We start from the raw sequence: 18522 nt of genomic DNA, 5'->3' as shown, positions 1-18522 counted from the left end.
ATATCCTAAGAAGGATGTGGACATGAAGATATCTTCTGATGAAGAGCAGTGGATACTGAAAAAGGTAGAAACTGTAGGCAAACCCTGAGGCGAGCCAACTTTATAGAAATCAAGACATGCAAGTAAATTTAAAAAAAAAAAAAAGTTTGTTTTGAATTAAGGTCTTAGCTACACCTGTTTCTCAAATGGTACCTCAGTGGCACCAGATGGTACTGAGAGAGCATTGGATGTTATAGACTTGGAAGTGAAGGATCAAAGTAAATAAGTCACAGGAACAACTATATGCAGGAACCAAAACTCCATCAGAACTAGAGACACCGAAGAAAGAAAATGGTTATAAGAAATGGGAAAGGCTCCATTAGTTCCAGTCTCTAAATAGTAGATACCAAACAGTAATGTTTTCCTGTATTATCTGCCTCAAATTTTTTTTCTAAAAAGTGAATGTCATATATCTTCATGATGCATAATGACTTCAGGGTGTTGGTGCTTTTGTTGCTGTTTGGCTTGGGGATTTTGTTTGTTTGTTTTACTGGAAATCATACATTAATTATTGATCAAAATGCTCAGATGACACATGTAGAATCCACTCTAATCTCTCTCTTTATGGACAGAGGAAGGTGATACTCTGCTTTATTACAATCCATGGTTTACAAGGGATTAACAATCTCAGTTTTAACTCAGTCTTTCACTTTCAAGTACATATTTTACTGTCTTACATGGTATTCTAAGATAGGTTATTACAAATACTAGACACAATGCTTCATCCTAGAGATATATTTTTAGCAATAAATGAAATAAATGATATAGAAAATCTACTAAAAATTTAAGAAAGCCAAGATGCAAATAATTATTAGATTGAATACAATATACAAAATACAAATTATTATTATACTGAATATTGATGCTATTCTGTAGAGACTTTAAAAAGTTAAAATTACCAAAGATCATTTAACTGCAGTTTTCTTAAGCAAAAGAAGGTTTCTTATCTCTTCCCACTCTCCAGGTGCTTCCTGATTTTCAAATGACTTCTACAAATGTCTGAATGAGGTTTTATCACTTACTTATATATCCCTCAGGAGATTATCATGAGCATTGTTTATAGTATGGCACTCATATACAAAATACTTTTTCATTAAATTGAATGTGTTTTACTTGTTGTGGAATTCTCCATAAAGTGCTAAATTGCATTAAGGTTTCCCCTCCAGTGGTATATTTATCACTCTGAGATGCTTTACTATAGAGAATTCCATTTGAGAAAGGACAGGAGGGAGAAATGAAAAAAACCCCAGGCCTTTTTCCCTCAGCATGCTAATGTATTGCTTGCTAGAAGAGTCAAACACTTTCAACACATAGTGAATACAAGGGAAATCCAATTTGGACTGCCTTTTTACAAAGGTAGTGCTGTGTTGCAAACTTACTCTAATGTTCTGACCTCCTAAATCATCCTTTCACTTACATAGTATCCTTTATCAACATAATTTTTTCTCTCTTTGTTGATCACTTGGTTTAGTTTCTCCATGTGGTAAACAGTACAAACTTTTGTTACATTTCCTATTACCATTACAAGAGAGGGCAGGAAGCCTTGCTGTTCTCATCTTCACAAAACCCATCTCTATTTGGATAAACATGTCATTGTTGCCTGAAAGACTAAATTACAGCAATGGCCTCAAAAGATTCTGCTTTAAACTGAAGCAGGATACAGATCCTGAGAGTTTTAACTGCGTAGAATAAACCACAAATATATTACACTGTGATATGAAAGCTGTTCATAATCTAAATTTAACTGAATTTAACACACTTTTATAAGAAATTAAATAGTAGCACAATATTCTCTGTGAAGACCTTATCATTTTATGTCTTTTGCTGATTTCATACTACCCCAATATGACACGCTTCAGAAAATACTAGATCATTTTTTTCCCCAAGCAATGACCTTTAGCTGCATCTGGGAGATAAGGTTAACAACTGGTGTCAAAGGACATTTTAGAAGATAAAGTACCACTCATAGGGGTGATTGCATGTGTTGATTTAAATGAAAATAAACATGGCAAACAAAACCTGCCTACAGTAAAGCATCACCGAGTTTTTCTCAGCAAGAAAATATTAAAGCTGTAGGAAGTTAAGCTGAAAGACCTGAAACCCACTGAAGATTTTATAGAATGTCAAAGAGAAAGAAAGAAAACAATTTCAGTATTTGGTAGCAAGCTGAAAAGAAAACAAATGTTTGCAGTTATGAAGAATAAATTAATTTTAAAAAAAGGAAAAATAAAAGGATAGTAATTTTATGTAACTGTTGAAAATCACAGCTTACTCTTTAATACTGTAAGCAGTTCTGGTCTCACTCGAATCCAAAAAAGATAAAGTAGACCTGGAAAATGCTCAAAGAAGAGCAAACCAAGTCACCAAATGTAAGTATTTATGGAGGGACTAAAGGAAGATATACGCAGTGGATCATCACTTCTAACAAAGTAACTGGAAGGAATCACTTAAGCTACCAGTGATAAAGAAAAAGATGGCAATCCTAAAAAATGTAGCATTCATACCAGGCACAAGGCCTGTGGAATTCACTGCTAAAGGATGTCATAGATGCTAACAGGTTCAAGGGGGTAGTATATAAATGCATACAAGAAAAGAAAAAAAAAAAAAGAAAAAGATCAACAAGTGGGTTACCAAATATGCAAAACTGAAAGTTACCTCAGGAGAGTTCTATGGAGAACTTCATAACATAAGTATTAGATCAGAGCAATGATTCACAGAGCCCAATATTTGGTGTTCAGTGCAATGTGCCCATGCAGCCTAATATTTGATCACTATCAATGGCAAAAGAAGATGACTGAGAGATCATGTATCTCCCCTACAGCTTATATTTTCTTGTTCTGTGACTGTGAGGATGCTGGTCTAGAGCATTGGTCTTACTGAAGGAGATATTCAGCTATTATTAAAACCACCCTCCAATGCACTAAAGGAACAGACAGAGGAATTTCTCACTTAGTACATGTGTCACTGATTCACAGATTGCACCTGGTTAGAAGGGACCTTCAAAGGCCATCTTGTCCAACCCCCCTGCAGTCAGCAGGGACACCTTCAGCTAGATGAGGCTGGGCCCAGGGCCACATCAAAACTAACCTTGAATGTCTCCAGGGACAGGACCTCAACCACATTCCTGGACAAACTGTTCCAGTATTTCACCTCTCATTATCAAAAAGTTCTTCCTTATGTCCAACCTAAATCTGTCCTGCTCCAGTTTAAAACCATGGCCCTCGTCCTATTGCTACAAGCTCTTCTAAACAGTCTTTGCCCAGCCTCTCTGTAGGTCCCCTTCAGATACTGAAATATAACTTTAAGGCCTTCCTGGAGCTTTCTCTTCTCTAGGCTGAACATTGGCATTTTTTGTAAGAGTAAAGACTTCATCAGAATGAGGACCTGGTTCAAATGTCCCCAAAAGTCACCAGGGATCTCAGATTCAGGAAGTTTCCCTGTCCATGGCAGAGGGGATGGAACTAAATGATCTTCAAGGTTCTTCCAACCCCAAATGTTCTATGATTCTATGAGTTTTCAGTAATTAATATTGTTTTTCTATAATGCAGCTCCTACTAACATTCAATTAATTTTAAGATTTCCTCTGCATTTGACAGACCACCAAGGGTCTCCTTTATGGAAAGCCCAGTAGGTGTACTAAATTCTTCATGACAAAGTAAAATCCAGTCACATGAGTTTGAAAAAGGTATTGTATCAAGCAGGGATTAGAAGTATCCACATGAAAAAAGAAAGATGTTGAGAAAAAGAAATGTGACAGATCATTTTCTGAAGATAAGGAAGGCAACTCACACACAAAACACCTTCAAAAACTTTCCTATTTTAACCATTCTTTAAGCTGCAAAATAAATCACTATGGCACAGTCACAAACTCTTACCTTTATGACATTTCTTCTACTAGTATGTAAATCAAAATTTTAAAATAAGATATAGAAATCTGAAAAAAATCTTTGAAGACTAATGTGACTAACAAAAAAGTTATTTTTCTAATTTTACATTGTATTTCTACCAGCAGGTCTAGGGAAGTTCTTCTACCTCTCTGCTCTGCTCTGGTGAGGCCACACCTGGAATGCTGCATCCAGTTCTGGGCTCCCCAGTTCAAGAACGACAGAGACCTGCTGGAGAGAATCCAACAGAGAGCCACGAGGATGCTTAGGGGACTTGAGCATCTCCCCTGTGAAGAGAGATTGAGAGCCCTGGGGCTGTTTGGTCTTGAGAAGACTGAGAGGGGATCTGACCAATGTCTATAAATATCTGAGGAGTGGGTGTCAAGTGGAGGTGGCCAGGCTCTTTTCAGTGGTTCACAGTGATAAGACAAGGAACAATGGGTTCAAACTTGAACATAGAAGATTTCACCTCAACATGAGGAGAAACTTCTTTACAGTGAGAGTGATGGAGCACAGGAACAGGCTGTCCAGGGGGGGTTTGGAGTCTCCTCCTCTGGAGACTTTCCAAACCCACCTGGATGCATGCCTGTGTGGACTACCCTGGCAGGGGGGTTGGACCTGATGATCTCTTGAGGTCCCTTCCAACCTCTGATATACTGTGATACTTGTCCTTTAAATAATGTAATTTGTCCTCAGATAAAAGCATGGCAATATTTCCTTGAAAGTTAAGCTCCCACTTACTGTTTTTATGGGATTATCTTTCACACTTCTTAAAGATTTAATCTTTCTTCTGTATCTTGGTAAAAATTCTTTCCTTTGTAGAGAAATATTGTGTGAGAGTTGTTGAAATGATCAGAAAAAAAAATAGGTAGGTTATATAAATTTTGGCTAAGGTGTTACTCATTTCCAAGTTGTTGACACTTGCTGGTTTGTGCAGCTTCCAGTCTCAAAGCAGTGTGCAAGCTTGAAAGTTACTACACAGCAAACTTCAGGTTACAAAAAAGATCTGACTAACTTGTTCTTACAGTGGAGTAAAAATAAAAAAAACCAACTCTTATTTATGTTCAGAATTGTTTCAGGAAAATTCTCTATATTATTTTACCTGAAATATTACTTACTTGCTTTGCTTTTCCATACTTGCTACCCTGAGACTTTCCCATCGAGAATTAAGTAGATTCATTTGTTCTTGGATTTCATTTTCTTCATCTTCTGAAAGTTTTCCAGTTGCTAGAAGCTGACTTCCAACTTGCAAAACATTGCCAACACGTCCTTGGTGAGCTGTTAACTCCATCATGAAACCCTGACAATAAAAATAAAATCCAGTTTTAAGTTTGATACTTCAGAATTAAATAGACTTGGAGAAATATCTTCCATTCCACCACTTTCAAAACATGAATTTCAACTTTGCTTTTTATGTTTTCAACCCCCTTCCCAAACCTTGTAAAACAAACCAGAAATAAACACTCCTTTTACTTCTATCACATGGCAAAAAATTGTATTATCTGGAGAAGGCTGAGGGGAGATGATCTTCCTCTCTTCAACTACTTGAAAGGAGGCTGTAGCAATGAAGGAATGAGATGGGTGATGGCCTACAGCTGCACCAGGATTATTTAGATTAGATATTGGGGAACATTTCTTCACCAAAAGGGTTATCATGCATTGGAACAACCGACCCAGGGAAGCTGTGGAGTCACCAACTCTGCAGATATTCAAAACACATGTAGATGCAGTGCTAAGGGACAAGGTTTAATGGTGAACACAGCAGTATTCTTCCAATCAGATTGAAAAAAAGAATAAAAAATAACCCCAACAAAAACAACACAACAGAAAAACAAACAAACAAACGGAATATAAGCTAGAAATATCCTTGTTTTGTATTTTTGACCTTATTATGGGATACAAGGAGATAAGTGAGAACTAGAGGATTATTATAAACACATACCTCATGGGTGTGAAACTGTTCTTTAACAACTTCTACATCACTGGATATATCTCCTTGTGCTTGTAAGGAATCTTCAGCAGAGAGAAGCCATGTGAGTACTTCTTCTAAAGCAGTTTGGTAGTTTTCAAGATCCATTTCAGACCTCATCCGGACGGTGCTAAATGTCTTTTCTTCAACAGTTTCTAAAAACTGATCAAAACCAAAATTTTAAGAGTAATGCAAATAGCATCTGCTCAGACAACTCTACAAAGGAATAAATGGAATGGCACTGTCTGGCCTGAAACCTAGCTTTAAAACAAACAAACAAAAAATGTCAGATAGCTAATGTGTACAAACACTTCTTAGTATAAAATCAGTTCATTGACCGAGATCAGTTAAAATTGAGGGAAATAAAGAAATCTCTTGCTAGATCAGATATCTTAAAATAAAATTCACAATCCTACCAGTTATTCTGAATATTGATGATATTTAAATCACACCTGGTACATGCTTTTTGTTTTTTTTTATTTTTTTAATAGATACTCTGATTTTTTAATTTCTAGCTTACCATTTCTTATTTAATTATTTTCCCTTTGAAATGACAGAGGTATTAATTTCTTACAGCAACTAGCAAAATTAGATCACCAAAAAGGTAGTAAGCTGCATGCTGGCATTGCAGAGAATCTATGGAAACACAATATAAAAAAGAAAAACAGCACTTTACACTATATGCAATGCTAGGCTTGAGCAATCCAAGATCACTCAATTTGTGAAAATCACTCTAGAAAGGTCAAAAAGCTCAGAAACCTCATGCAAAGTAATATTTTTTTTTCTGAAAACAAAGAAAATTGCATCACTGTTGATTTCTCTTTCCCAAAGAGCCACCCTTATGTTCATTCTTTAGAAACAGGTTGATTTTTACAAACATGGAATTCATACTTCTGCCTTCAGGCAACAGAAATCAACCAGATGTATTTACTGATTAGTATAACAGAAGATAAGGACAGAAGATAGGCAAGAAATGCAGGTTTGCTACAGAACAAGTTCTGAATAAGCTTAGATACTTTGCTAGCAAATTAATAGGAAAACAAACTTCTACCTAAAAATAAACTAATGCTTTTACAAAAAATTACACCAAGGCACTTAAGCAGTTTCTAAAGCCTTTCTTTGTAGTTTAGGATAGAAAGTCAAGGTTCATATATGGAACTGAACACAGGAAGTGTGAAGTATGTAATGTAAGCACATAAAATGAAAATGTCAATTTTCATCTTCAAAAAAACAAATTAATTCTGAATTTTATAGATCCAATAATCACAGTTTATACAAATCCCTCTGTTACACGTGTGTTAGGCAAGCTAAAGCATCAGTTGGAACTGTCACCACTTAACATGTGTAAAACAGTATTCAGTAACCAAATTTGCACCAGTAAAGCAGACTTGGAAATCTGATTAAGTTGATAGTTGGGGGTTTTAATTTAAAGAAAGTACTATATTACAGGAGTATAAACAATGAGGCATATAAAATGTTCAACATGTATTCCTGCTGCACTAATTATTATTTGAATTGGCTGCAACTCCAGATTTCAAGTGGTATGCAATGTAGCAAGAAATGACATGCAACCACATCATATTTCTGCAGCAAGACAGTAATGGTAAACTAGTTTCCTATCTCCCATCATATGCAGTCTTGCAGACTTGACAAAATGTATATTTTATACATTATATATTATACCTATATTATATAGATATGTATTTTATAGATAAATATATAATAAATATGTTTTTATATATGTATATATAAAATATCATATTATATCCACTGTTATATTCTCTTGACTACTGCCAGTGCTGTTAGCTCTTTGAAAGATAACTGTACATCCTTGCTCATCCTGTATACAGAGTGAAAAAAACCAAAATGCTCAAATCAGAGGAAATTCAAACTGTTGGCTCACCTGTGAATAGAATATCAAACACAAGATTAAATATTCACACTTGGAAGTGGACAACTACTAGCTTCATGCCTGTGCTACAAACTTTGTATTAAAAAAACCAACCAAAAAGTATCTCAAAGTAATATCCACCTACTTAAAAATTATTCATCTCTTAATACAACCAAAATTTAAGTATGTAGATCCTGTAGAAGCAAGAGTAATACACAGTAAAATAATCCACAATAAAATAATCCATGTAACACAAATAACAATTAAACCTCTGAAATCTATAAATCATGACAGTAGTCCGATCCTTGAAAACAATCAAACAAACAAACCACAAAAAAGCAAACACCACAAACCCAAACCCTCCTGTGAGTGTCCTCATTTCTGAATTTATACAACATTTTTCAAAATTCCTAAAGAACTGAGAAAAAGTAGCAAGTGTTGCATATACTGCATTGAGTACAGAGATATTAATAGAGACATCCTTGATGTCTGTCTCTAGTCATAATCTTTAAGACAATGGAAAACAATCAGGACACACTGAAGTTAAATTCTTATAGCTGCATATTGCTAGGAAGGCTGTACTTTGGAAAAAAAAGCTGCTTAATATGGATTCAGTTTCATTCTTGAAACAAAAGTTATTCTTAATAAAATGTTTAATGACTATGCATAACAAAGTTGATTGGGTGCAGTCAAAGCAAAAGATTTAGAGAGAGCTATCTACAGAATAACAATGCATGCATGATGACACAAATGTTAAGGGGAAAAACAACAGGAAAAACGCAGATGTTTGATGAAACTAGCTAGGAATTAGTCAGACGGTCGTTCCACAGACTGTTTTGAAAAATGGCCTACTGTTTTTGCATGGAAAATAGTCCTGGTTATTATTACAGACTCATGTGTAAGGAAAAAAAATCCTCTGGGCCTATATGTTGTCCTCTCAGATACCTTTTTCCCCCCCTTGCTGCTGCACATAGAAGAGTCTAGATAAAAGGATGAGGGGTTGATTTTTTACACATTTCACCATCATCTGCTGTGGTGTGGGGGCTGAAAGACCCTGAGGACACTTAAGTTTTAATTTAAAGTATAAGGGGAGGAAATAAAAAGCCTTTGACCTTCAGAAGCCTGGGGAAATGAAGTATGTCTGGCAGCTGCATGAATTAATTCAGACTTTAAACCATGAGCTTGCAGCTGCTTGAGGGAACAAAAGCAAGAGGAAGAAGTGTTCCTCACCTACTATTGTATTATGCTCCTAAAGGGAGGAAAAGAAGTGGACAGGTGTTAGCAAATTCTCCAACAATGTTTCTATTAGTTCATAAAGACTGCTTCTGAGTTCTAGAAATCTGTTGGACAGTTTGAGAAAACAGTTCTGCAGTAGAGATAGTAACGACAAAATTAAGTCCAAAGCAGCATACATTATTCAGTAGCACACATTATTCACCCTCTAACTATGCCTCTTACCAGGTAAGTTTGATACCACCTGCTTATTCTTTCAGTTCCTCCAGGTTTCTCATTATAAAATAATATTTTATGTGTCTTTATATTTGCCAATTTGTAACTATGAAAATGTGAAATGCTAAAATGTTCGTTACAATAATCAAGACTCTTTTTATTATCAGATAGCATCAGACAGAATGGTTCAGTCATTTCCACTGGATACTTTGGTCAGACTGCTTGCCATTGTTATATTGTTAACTATTTGTTCTAAACCTGGATGGCATTTTCATTTTATTGAGGATTTCCAAACTGCTTTTGTGAAGGAAAAATTACCTGGAAAGATGCTTTTTCAGGTTTGGTTTGGGTTTTTTTTTTTGGGGTCGGGTGGGGTGGGCTATTCATATGAATATTCACCCAGGTTTGCTCTTATCATAAATCTGAAAAACTGCAAGTTTTGATCAATTGAGACAACTTAAATTTTTAGTACTAGATTTCCTTTTTTTTTTTTTTTTTTTTTTTTTTTTTGTACTGCAAATGTTCTCACCAGGGTGAATTGGCCTGTGATAGCAATTTCTGAGATGCAGCAGGTTATTAGTTCACTAAAAATCAATGAGATTTAGACGATGTGCACATTGAGAGGAAGAAATCCAGAGCCAGGCAATATGGATGAAAGTACATTATAAAGGAAAAAAAAATGCTGCATCTACTGACAGAAAAAGGGTAAAAGAAAGTTAATCTCTTCAACTATTCTGTTAGGTAGAGTTGGTACAAATAATGATTGAAAAAGATAAATTATTTACTGGCATTGAAGAAAAAAATTGTACCTTAGGATCTGAAGTGTAGAAGATGGCTTAAGTCCATTGAAAGCAGGTAAAAAAAATTGGAAACATCTGGGTTGGCAAAAAGCTTAAGATTGAAAATTGTGAGGATGGGTAAGATAATATTAAGAGTTCAGAGACAGGAGCCAAATCTTCCTGCAACCTTAAATGACCAAATGTTTCCTTTGAAACATATAGTCAAGTAATTCAGTGGTTCCCAAACAGATTTTCTACTTAGCTTCCCTCCTGCAACACACCAGTGCTTGGAAAAAATATCAGTGCAGGTTTTTTGTTAGTAGTTGCTTGACCCATTTTCAGACAAAGCATATCAAACATAATGGCTTTATTAATGCTCTAAGGAATTTTTTTAGCCTGTGTTTATTTAAAACTTTTAATTATATTGAGATTTTTGTTCCAACTATAAAATATGTTTCTGATTGAAGTATTACTGATGACAAGACACAAAATACTTGCTTCTCTATTAACGGCACTTCTTATTGAAGCAATTAAGAACCATTGTTCAAAACAGTAACGTAAGTTGATGTGGCTGTGTAAATCAACTGTAATTGAACAGAACTAGTTCTACTGAACAATTACAAGAAAATTATGATTTCTTCCTCTTGAAATGCCTAGTCTACCCATCATTCTTCAATCCTTCCCTTTTCTGAACCAAGAACAAGGCACATTCTAAGGGGATATAAATTTCACACGCTGTCATGTCACGCAGTAGACTCTGAGGTCATTTGATCTCTACATAATACATAAATAGGAGGATTCTTCACATAAAGAAAGGTGAAATTTTCAAACTAGGATAAATTTCCAATGTTAAGTAACAACTTCACAGAACTCCCCATCAGTAAATGGTAACTGGGTTCTGAAAGCATATCACAGGTGAAAAAGCCTGAGCTCTGTTCCCAGTGCTGCTACCAAGGTGCATAACTCCAGATTAGCAAATTCAGCTCTCTTGACAAATATCTGTTGTGTTTGTACTGCCACATATTTTAAACAACGTAGAAAACAATTTTATCCATTGATGATGATCAGTCCACCTTAAAATTTGAATTGTGATCATAGTATCATGCAGTAGCATGAAAAATATTCAAGATGGAATAGGTAACAGCCACATTTATTTAATTTTAATTTTAAAAATGTGACTTCAAGTGCAATAAGGACTTAAGTAAGAGCAACTATTCTGACAAAGACCTTTTAAATGGTCTGTGTTTTTAATTAAATTGTATTCTAAAAATCATCATGAGAAAAGCCATTAAACATATAAACACACAAAAAAGGGAAAAGATAGGTGAATTATGTCTTACCAAACTAAATACAAATTGATTCCCCAAGAAAATAAATAATTATTTCCTTGGCATGTTATATAGGAGATTGAAAAACAAGCACAGAGAATTTTTTTCCTTTTCTTTCTGGCAACAGAGAGAGAAACAAACAGACAGACAAACAAATGGAGACACAGACATAAAAAGCTGTTTTGCTAGAACAGAAATAGATATGTCAAGATTAAGACTACAGAAGTGTAGGTCAAGAATAAAAAAAATTAAGCCAATAAAAAAAAAAAACAAACTTTTTTTTTTATTTCAATATACTTTTCATTATGAATTCTACAGCTTTATGGTTCAAAAAGCTATTAAAATTTATGGCTTCATCATTCTGGAAGGAAAAGCAGCCTTCTCCTTGCAGTATCCTGTTGCTATTTCTTCCTTTTCTATTCTCTGTCTTCTGCTGTTGCTATCAGCAAAATCAGTGTCATCCCACAGCATCTTTGATTATGTCAGTCATCTGACTGACCATCATATTCTCTCTTTTCACTGACTTTATAAGAAACTGTTTCTCCCACTTGTACCTAAAAGAAGAATAACTGACAGTTCCCATCAGTTGTGCATGCATGCATTTATTCCTTCTTTCCATATTGCCCTCACTATACTTCAAATTTTCTTTGGTATTTCAGGTATTCAGATCTTTTAGTCAGTTTTGTTACTTATGCTACCAAGACAGCACTACTACTGTCACTTTACCTGAGGACTAATCTTTGCCAAAGTAATATATGAATTTTTTTCTCCCATTTTTCTTGTATGTTTACAAATTATTTCTCAGGCCTGTCCCCATACTGTTTAAAGAGTCATTCACAGTGACTGCTTTAAAAAAATCTTTATTCTCTCACCCCAAATCATGCTCAAAACAGTTCAATAGCTACCACACTAGTCCCCATATTGCACACTGTAACAGAAAAGGTATTGCAAGCTGTTTGCTACACAATGAATTGTGTAGAATATGTTGCTACACAAAGAATTAAAAGTGCACCTGTACAGTCAGGACCAGGCAGGTATAGGCATGCTCTGCTCACTTGAGAGAGGCACACCACCACCAGTCTGACCCTATGTGACAGATACTAGCTGCAATCTTTTTTTAATTATTCTATTACATTGCACCATGGAGACTGGCTGGGCTGTGTGGAATTCCCTTGGATGAAGGGAGATCGCTTCTGCCCAATGAGCCACCGAGCCTCCTCACAGGCAGAAAGTTCTCAAAACAGCTCAGTGCAGCATGTTCTAGAGTAACAGTAACCTTGGAGCCAGATGAACCAAATCGCAGAGTTAAGCAAAAGAGAAACTACCCAGAAACAAAATAATAATTTTGTTCTGCTTAGTGAAACGTCGAAATCCACAGAACTGACTTAAATAGAGGGCAGAAGCAAGAAGCAGCCTGCACAACAACACAGCCAGACAGTGATATATTTGAAGAAGTGGCTGGAAGAGGCAGAAAGGTATAAATCAAGGCTGATTTTAATTTTTTTTTTTTTTAATTTCAATTCATCACTGTGAGGCACTCTATTTCACAAGAACTTACAGGTAAGAAGGAACAAACATCTGGGCTTCCCCCAGAGGGCCTGCCAATAGATACTGTACTGATTTTAACTAGTTCTGTTAGGGAATATAATACAACTTATGGAAACAGTCTCATAGGATATGTCAGGTTATTGCTTTAACGTGTTTTGTTTTACAGCTACAGAACACACCGGTACGTGAAAATGGAAGCTGCATTCAACTGCCTGAGCTTAAAAATTGAAGAAAATCAAGTATACAAAGAACATTTGAATAGTATTAAACTTTCCAGATTGCATATTCTTTCAGTTCTGTATTTTTAGGCACACTAAATGTACTTCCAGTTGAGTTTACACACACACACACCAAAAAACAAAAAAAAATTGGAGCCTGTGAGCCATGTATGCGATGGATACAGGAACTGTTGATGATGGACCATCAAAGTTGGCTATGAAAGTAAGCCTGATTTGCCTTAGAGCCTGGTTTTCAAAATGGCATGAACTTCCATGAAATTTGTAGGTGATAATAGAATCACAGAATTGTCAGGGTGAAAGGGACTTCAAGGATCATCCAGTTCTAACCCCCGCTGCCATGGGCAAGGACACCTCTCACTAGATCAGGTTGCCCAGAGCTACATCCAGCCTGGCCTTAAAAACCTCCAGGGATGAAGCTTCCACCACCTCCCTGGGCAACTTGTTCCAGTGTCTTCTTCCTAACATCCAATCTGAATTTACCCATTTCTACCTTTTTTTCTATTCCCCTAGTCCTGTCATTACCTGACACCCTAAACAGTCCCTCCCCAGCTTTCTTGTAGGACCCTTAAGGTACTGGAAGGCCACAATAAGGTCTCCTTGGAGCCTTCTCTTCTCCACACTGATGCAATTAGCTCTTACAAAGATGAGGGAACTTTGAGCAAGCTTAAATAACAAATCGACTGCCATTGCTGAAGTTGTTCACAAAATAGAATTTCAATGCAGAAGTCATGTAGAAATAAACTAGCTGGTTTAGGATACATGTATGTGATGAATCTACAGACCTCTGAAAATGCATACATTTTCATGCCAGAATATTACTATCCTTTAATGTCTGCTCCCTCAGACCAAAATCCAAATTGCCAAACATTATCACAGAGGTATGTCAGGAGCAAGAAGTCCTACAGTATAAAGAACAGAAGATAAAATATCTGTCAACCCACACTGTCAACTACATAATTTTATCACAGGATCACAGTATATCAGAGGTTGGAAGGGACCTCAACAGATCATCAGGTCCAACCCCCCTGCCAGAGCAGGATCACCTAGGATAGTCCACACAGGAATGCATCCAGGTGGGTTTGGAAAGTCTCCAGAGAAGGAGACTCCACAACTTCCCATGGGGAGCCTGTTCCAGTGCTCTGTCACCCTCACTGTCAAGAACTTTCTCCTCACGTTGAGGTGAAATCTTCTGTGTTCTAGTTTGAACCCATTGTTTCTTGTCCCATCACTGTGTACCACCAAAAAGAGCCTGGCCCCCTCCTCCTGACACCTACCCCTCAGATATTTATAGACATTGATCAAATCCCATCTCAGTCTTCTCTTTTCAAGACTAAGTAGCCCCAGAGATCTCAGTCTCTCATGCTTTCTTTGCAGAATTATAAATACATAAATCTTAACTTAGTTGACCTGTATTCAGCATTGCATTTAGTTTTATTTTCTGTGAGTTTTAATCAGCAAAAGCAACTAATTAAGAAGTGTATTTTAGCCCTAATCTATGCTGTTTTCTAATGCAAGGAAATGAAGTTAATTTTTCAGCTTATTTTAATCACTACAGTCAGCTACCAATCCTGCTATCATTTCTGACTACTAAGCCTTGATAATTCTTTTCAGGATCTTCATTACAGACTATCTAGTCTTCACAATAAGAATATTTAACTCCAAACCTCTTTTTATATATTCACACAGTACAATATCAAAAAATGCCTTCAAAAGCATCAATAGCAAGAGCAATTAACTATAAAGAGATACATCTATAATATGACTCTTTTTTCTTTTGAGAAATAAAGTTTCTGGGATAAGAGCCAATTAGTGGACATATTAATTAGTTTCTGTGAAGCTGAGGTTGAGGTCCTGGAGATGTCAGAGTGTTGCACATTACATGCTATTATAGCTGGAAGGCATGATTAAAGAAAGGTGGTTTTGCAAAGTCATCTCTAAATCTTAAATAGTCAAATTTGCTCGAATGGGCTGAATACCCCATTCATGGCTCTTATGTGGTTTATCCTTATTACATTTAAACTTTCCCTAAATGTATTTCAGCTTCTATTAAAGAGGCTCTCCTCCAAGAAAAGCCACTTCAAAAAATACATTTTAAATTTCAAATTAAAAGGTAACAAAAAAGCTGCTGCAGAAGAGGTTCAAGTGATTTAGTGTCGTGGTTTGTTTTTTTTTTTCTTCCCAAATTCTATAGCGTGACCACCTTGCTTGTAACTACATGCTCTGAAGAATAAATAAAAAGCTGGAAATGAGATAAAATGATAGCAAATCATCTCACAATAAGGTTTTTCTCATCTTCTGAATGCAGAGCCTTAGGCTTATAAACTGGGGAATAATACAGAAAATATTACAAAGATTTTTTTCAATAGATAGTAATAACAGGAACTACCAAGAAATATTTCTGGAAAACTATATTAAAAAAAAAAAATCCTCTAAATATTTACAAAGAAAAGCAACAAGCTGAAAAAAAACCCAAACAAATAAACAAACAAACAAAAAACCCCAGACAGGATAAAAACCCACTGAGAATTTTTAAGTATAGAAACACCAAATCTAGCTCAGGGAATACATGAGCCATGAAACAGTGAAGGGTAAGTGAGAATTATACAGATGTTTCAATACTTTTAATCAGTCAGGTGTAGGTCAAATTTTTTTTTGCAGCTCTACGTGTTAACACATGCTATTTTGAAAGTTTTGGCATGAAAAATTCTTCTGACCTAGAACAAAAACACTGATCTGTGATTACTGTTTCAGGGATAATATATTTGGAGTTTTTATATATGTAGCATGTATAATGAAATAACATTATTTCTTCTCTTGCAGATATGAACTACATATCTTTGTTATTTTGACATGACAAAACAAAAGGCAACTGAAAATAGCTATATAGAAATATATTCTAAAGACCATTATGCTCTCATACATTTATAATTGCAGTTCACATTAAACTATACCTGCTAACTGAGGTATAATTGTTATAACATGTAAAACATGTTTATTAAACAAAAATGTAACTGCAGTGAGGTCATTTGAGGTGATGCGATCCAAATTTACTTTCAGGTTCTGCCAAGAGGGAGGGAATTTGCTTAATTAAAATAATGACTAGGAATTAACCACTAATGAGGCAGGTATGAAAGCATAGTTCAAGAACAGTGAGGGTATTTTTGTTAATCTCTTATTCACTACAGGGGCAACGTACAACTGAGGAGTGGTTGAGTAGCTGCTAAGTTCTTTAACAGACACTAATAATACAGAAATATTAAGCTCAGAAAAGGTATTATAAATGTACCATTTTGAAATTATATGCTTCTTTACATTTATTCTTTCTTCCTTTACGCTTCCTTTTAATCTTTCATTTTCCAGTTGAGATCTGGCAAAGAGCAATTTCTTAGTTGTGGAACTGCAGACTTGTTTAGTTTTTTATATACATATATACTTATTTAGTTCTCTCCTAGAACTAAATTACATATTTTAGTTCTTCAGATGACTACCAGAATGTTGAAACAGAATCTTTACGTAGTTTATCAAATACTTTTGCCCCCATGTGGCAGAAAAGAACTGCAGATGCTTCATCTGTGTACTTTCACACATTGTTACACTTCCCTATATCATTTAAAAATATGTTCATATTTAATAAAATGTCCTAACACATGACTATTAACTGTAGATATTAAATCAAATATCCACTGCAATAGCATGAGAACAAAGCCAGAAACAAGGTTGAAGGGTGAAAAGAGAAGTTTGGAAAATTAGGAGGCTGAACATGAATGAATTGCTAAAACTTAGTTTAAAAGCCAACAATGCAGCAAAGAATTACTTTGAGGCTGAATTTAAAAGTGACAGAAAAAGACTAAAGTAACAAAACATGGTTCAGCATAATAGAGAAAGCATTTACTTGGTGACACAGACAAGACAGAATAGCATTGTGATTAAGAACGTGAGTAGGAATAAATAAGGTCAGAGAAATAATGAAGCTAATTTTTAAGACCACAGATACTGGAAGCAAACTGTGTTCTGTAAAGGAGCAGACAATTATAAGCAGATTAGAGAGTGTTTTTGAAAAGGTAATCATACTGAAAATTGCATAATGACAAAGAGTCAGAAGTAAGATACAACCTATATTGTGCAATGGAATAAATTTGTTATTCCTCACAATATTTGCAAATGTAATGCAGATAAGAAAACCTCTGCAATCATGTAGACATTGTTTTCACACTGCAATACCATTTAGCATGAATACAGTGTTGTAGAATCTCTATTTCTTGATCCTACTGTCAAATTAAAACTCAACAAGTTACTCCTAGCAAACTATTACTGAGTACAGGAACACTGCATTTCCCCTAATGGTTTCTACAAATAGCAAACATTTCTGTTAGCTTATTTTCTGTGTATACAATTAACAGCAGCCTCTTTTTTCTTCATGAAATGATGGTAGTGAAAAATACATACAACTGAAGAATTGCTATTTTCCTTTTAAAACCAAAATGAACTGTTCATAAGTACTGGTTTGTGTTGGATTGGATTTCCTTTTCTTAAAGCCTAAGACAAATAATCAGTTCAAAATTCACAAACTGAACTATCCACTGAAAAAAAATGGTTTATGAAATTGATATATGTAAATATATATATTGTTATATATATTATGTATATAATTATATATAAATCCAGCTGGCAGCTGGTCACAAGTGGTGTTCCTCAGGGCTCAGTGTTGGGACTACTTCTGTTTAACATCTTTATTGATGACCTTGATGAAGACAGAGTGTGTCATCAGTAAGTTCACAGATGACACCAAGTTAGGTGGGAGTGTTGATCTGCACAAGAGTAGGGAGGCTCTGCAGGGCGACTTGGATAGATTGGATTGATGGCCAACATTAACAGGATGAGCTTCAACAAGGCCAAATGCCAGGTCCTGCACCCAGGTCACAACCCCAAGCAATGATACAGGCTTGGGGAATTGGTTGGAAAGAATTCTAGCAGAAAGGGACCTGGGATTCTAACTGACAATCAACTGAATATGAGCAAGCAGTGTGCCTGGGGGGGTGCCAAGGGCTTTTATTACAAATTTCTGCTCTATTACTGCTTTTAAACTTTTATAGCAGTGAAATATGAAAATATTTTAAGTTGAATTAAAAAAAAAAAAAGTACCTCTTACTTCAGATTGTCAAAACTAAATAGTTCATGTTGATATGATGTACCATTGCCAAAAGATCTTTGTACTACTTCCCAGGAAGCTAAGCTGCATGCAATAACATCCCCCAAAAAGTCTTCAAACATTTCAGTCAGCAGCACTATTTTATCCAGCTAATCAAGGCAGATGGACCACTAGTGCCACATTAATAAGCCCAGACCTCTCCTATCACACTAGTTCCCTCTTACAAGCTAACAGCATTAGGTCACCA

At 35.5% G+C, this 18522-nt stretch overlaps 1 protein-coding gene across 1 annotated transcript in view; it reads right to left on the bottom strand.

Annotated features, from left to right (window-relative positions):
* The window catches only part of DMD (dystrophin), an 851798-nt gene that overhangs the window by 766206 nt on the left and 67070 nt on the right, over positions 1-18522 (bottom strand). The window contains exons 5-6 of the mRNA XM_054391265.1: positions 5866-6054; positions 5042-5223 (exon numbers count right to left, since the gene is read on the bottom strand). Coding sequence (XP_054247240.1) covers positions 5042-5223; positions 5866-6054 — 371 coding nt within the window. The remainder of the gene's footprint in view (positions 1-5041; positions 5224-5865; positions 6055-18522) is intronic.

This window comes from Indicator indicator, chromosome 1, assembly GCF_027791375.1.
Source record: "Indicator indicator isolate 239-I01 chromosome 1, UM_Iind_1.1, whole genome shotgun sequence".
Taxonomy (NCBI): Eukaryota; Metazoa; Chordata; class Aves; order Piciformes; family Indicatoridae; genus Indicator; species Indicator indicator.
The sequence above is the reverse complement of the archived record's forward strand: the minus strand, read 5'-3'. Positions and strand labels throughout refer to the sequence as shown.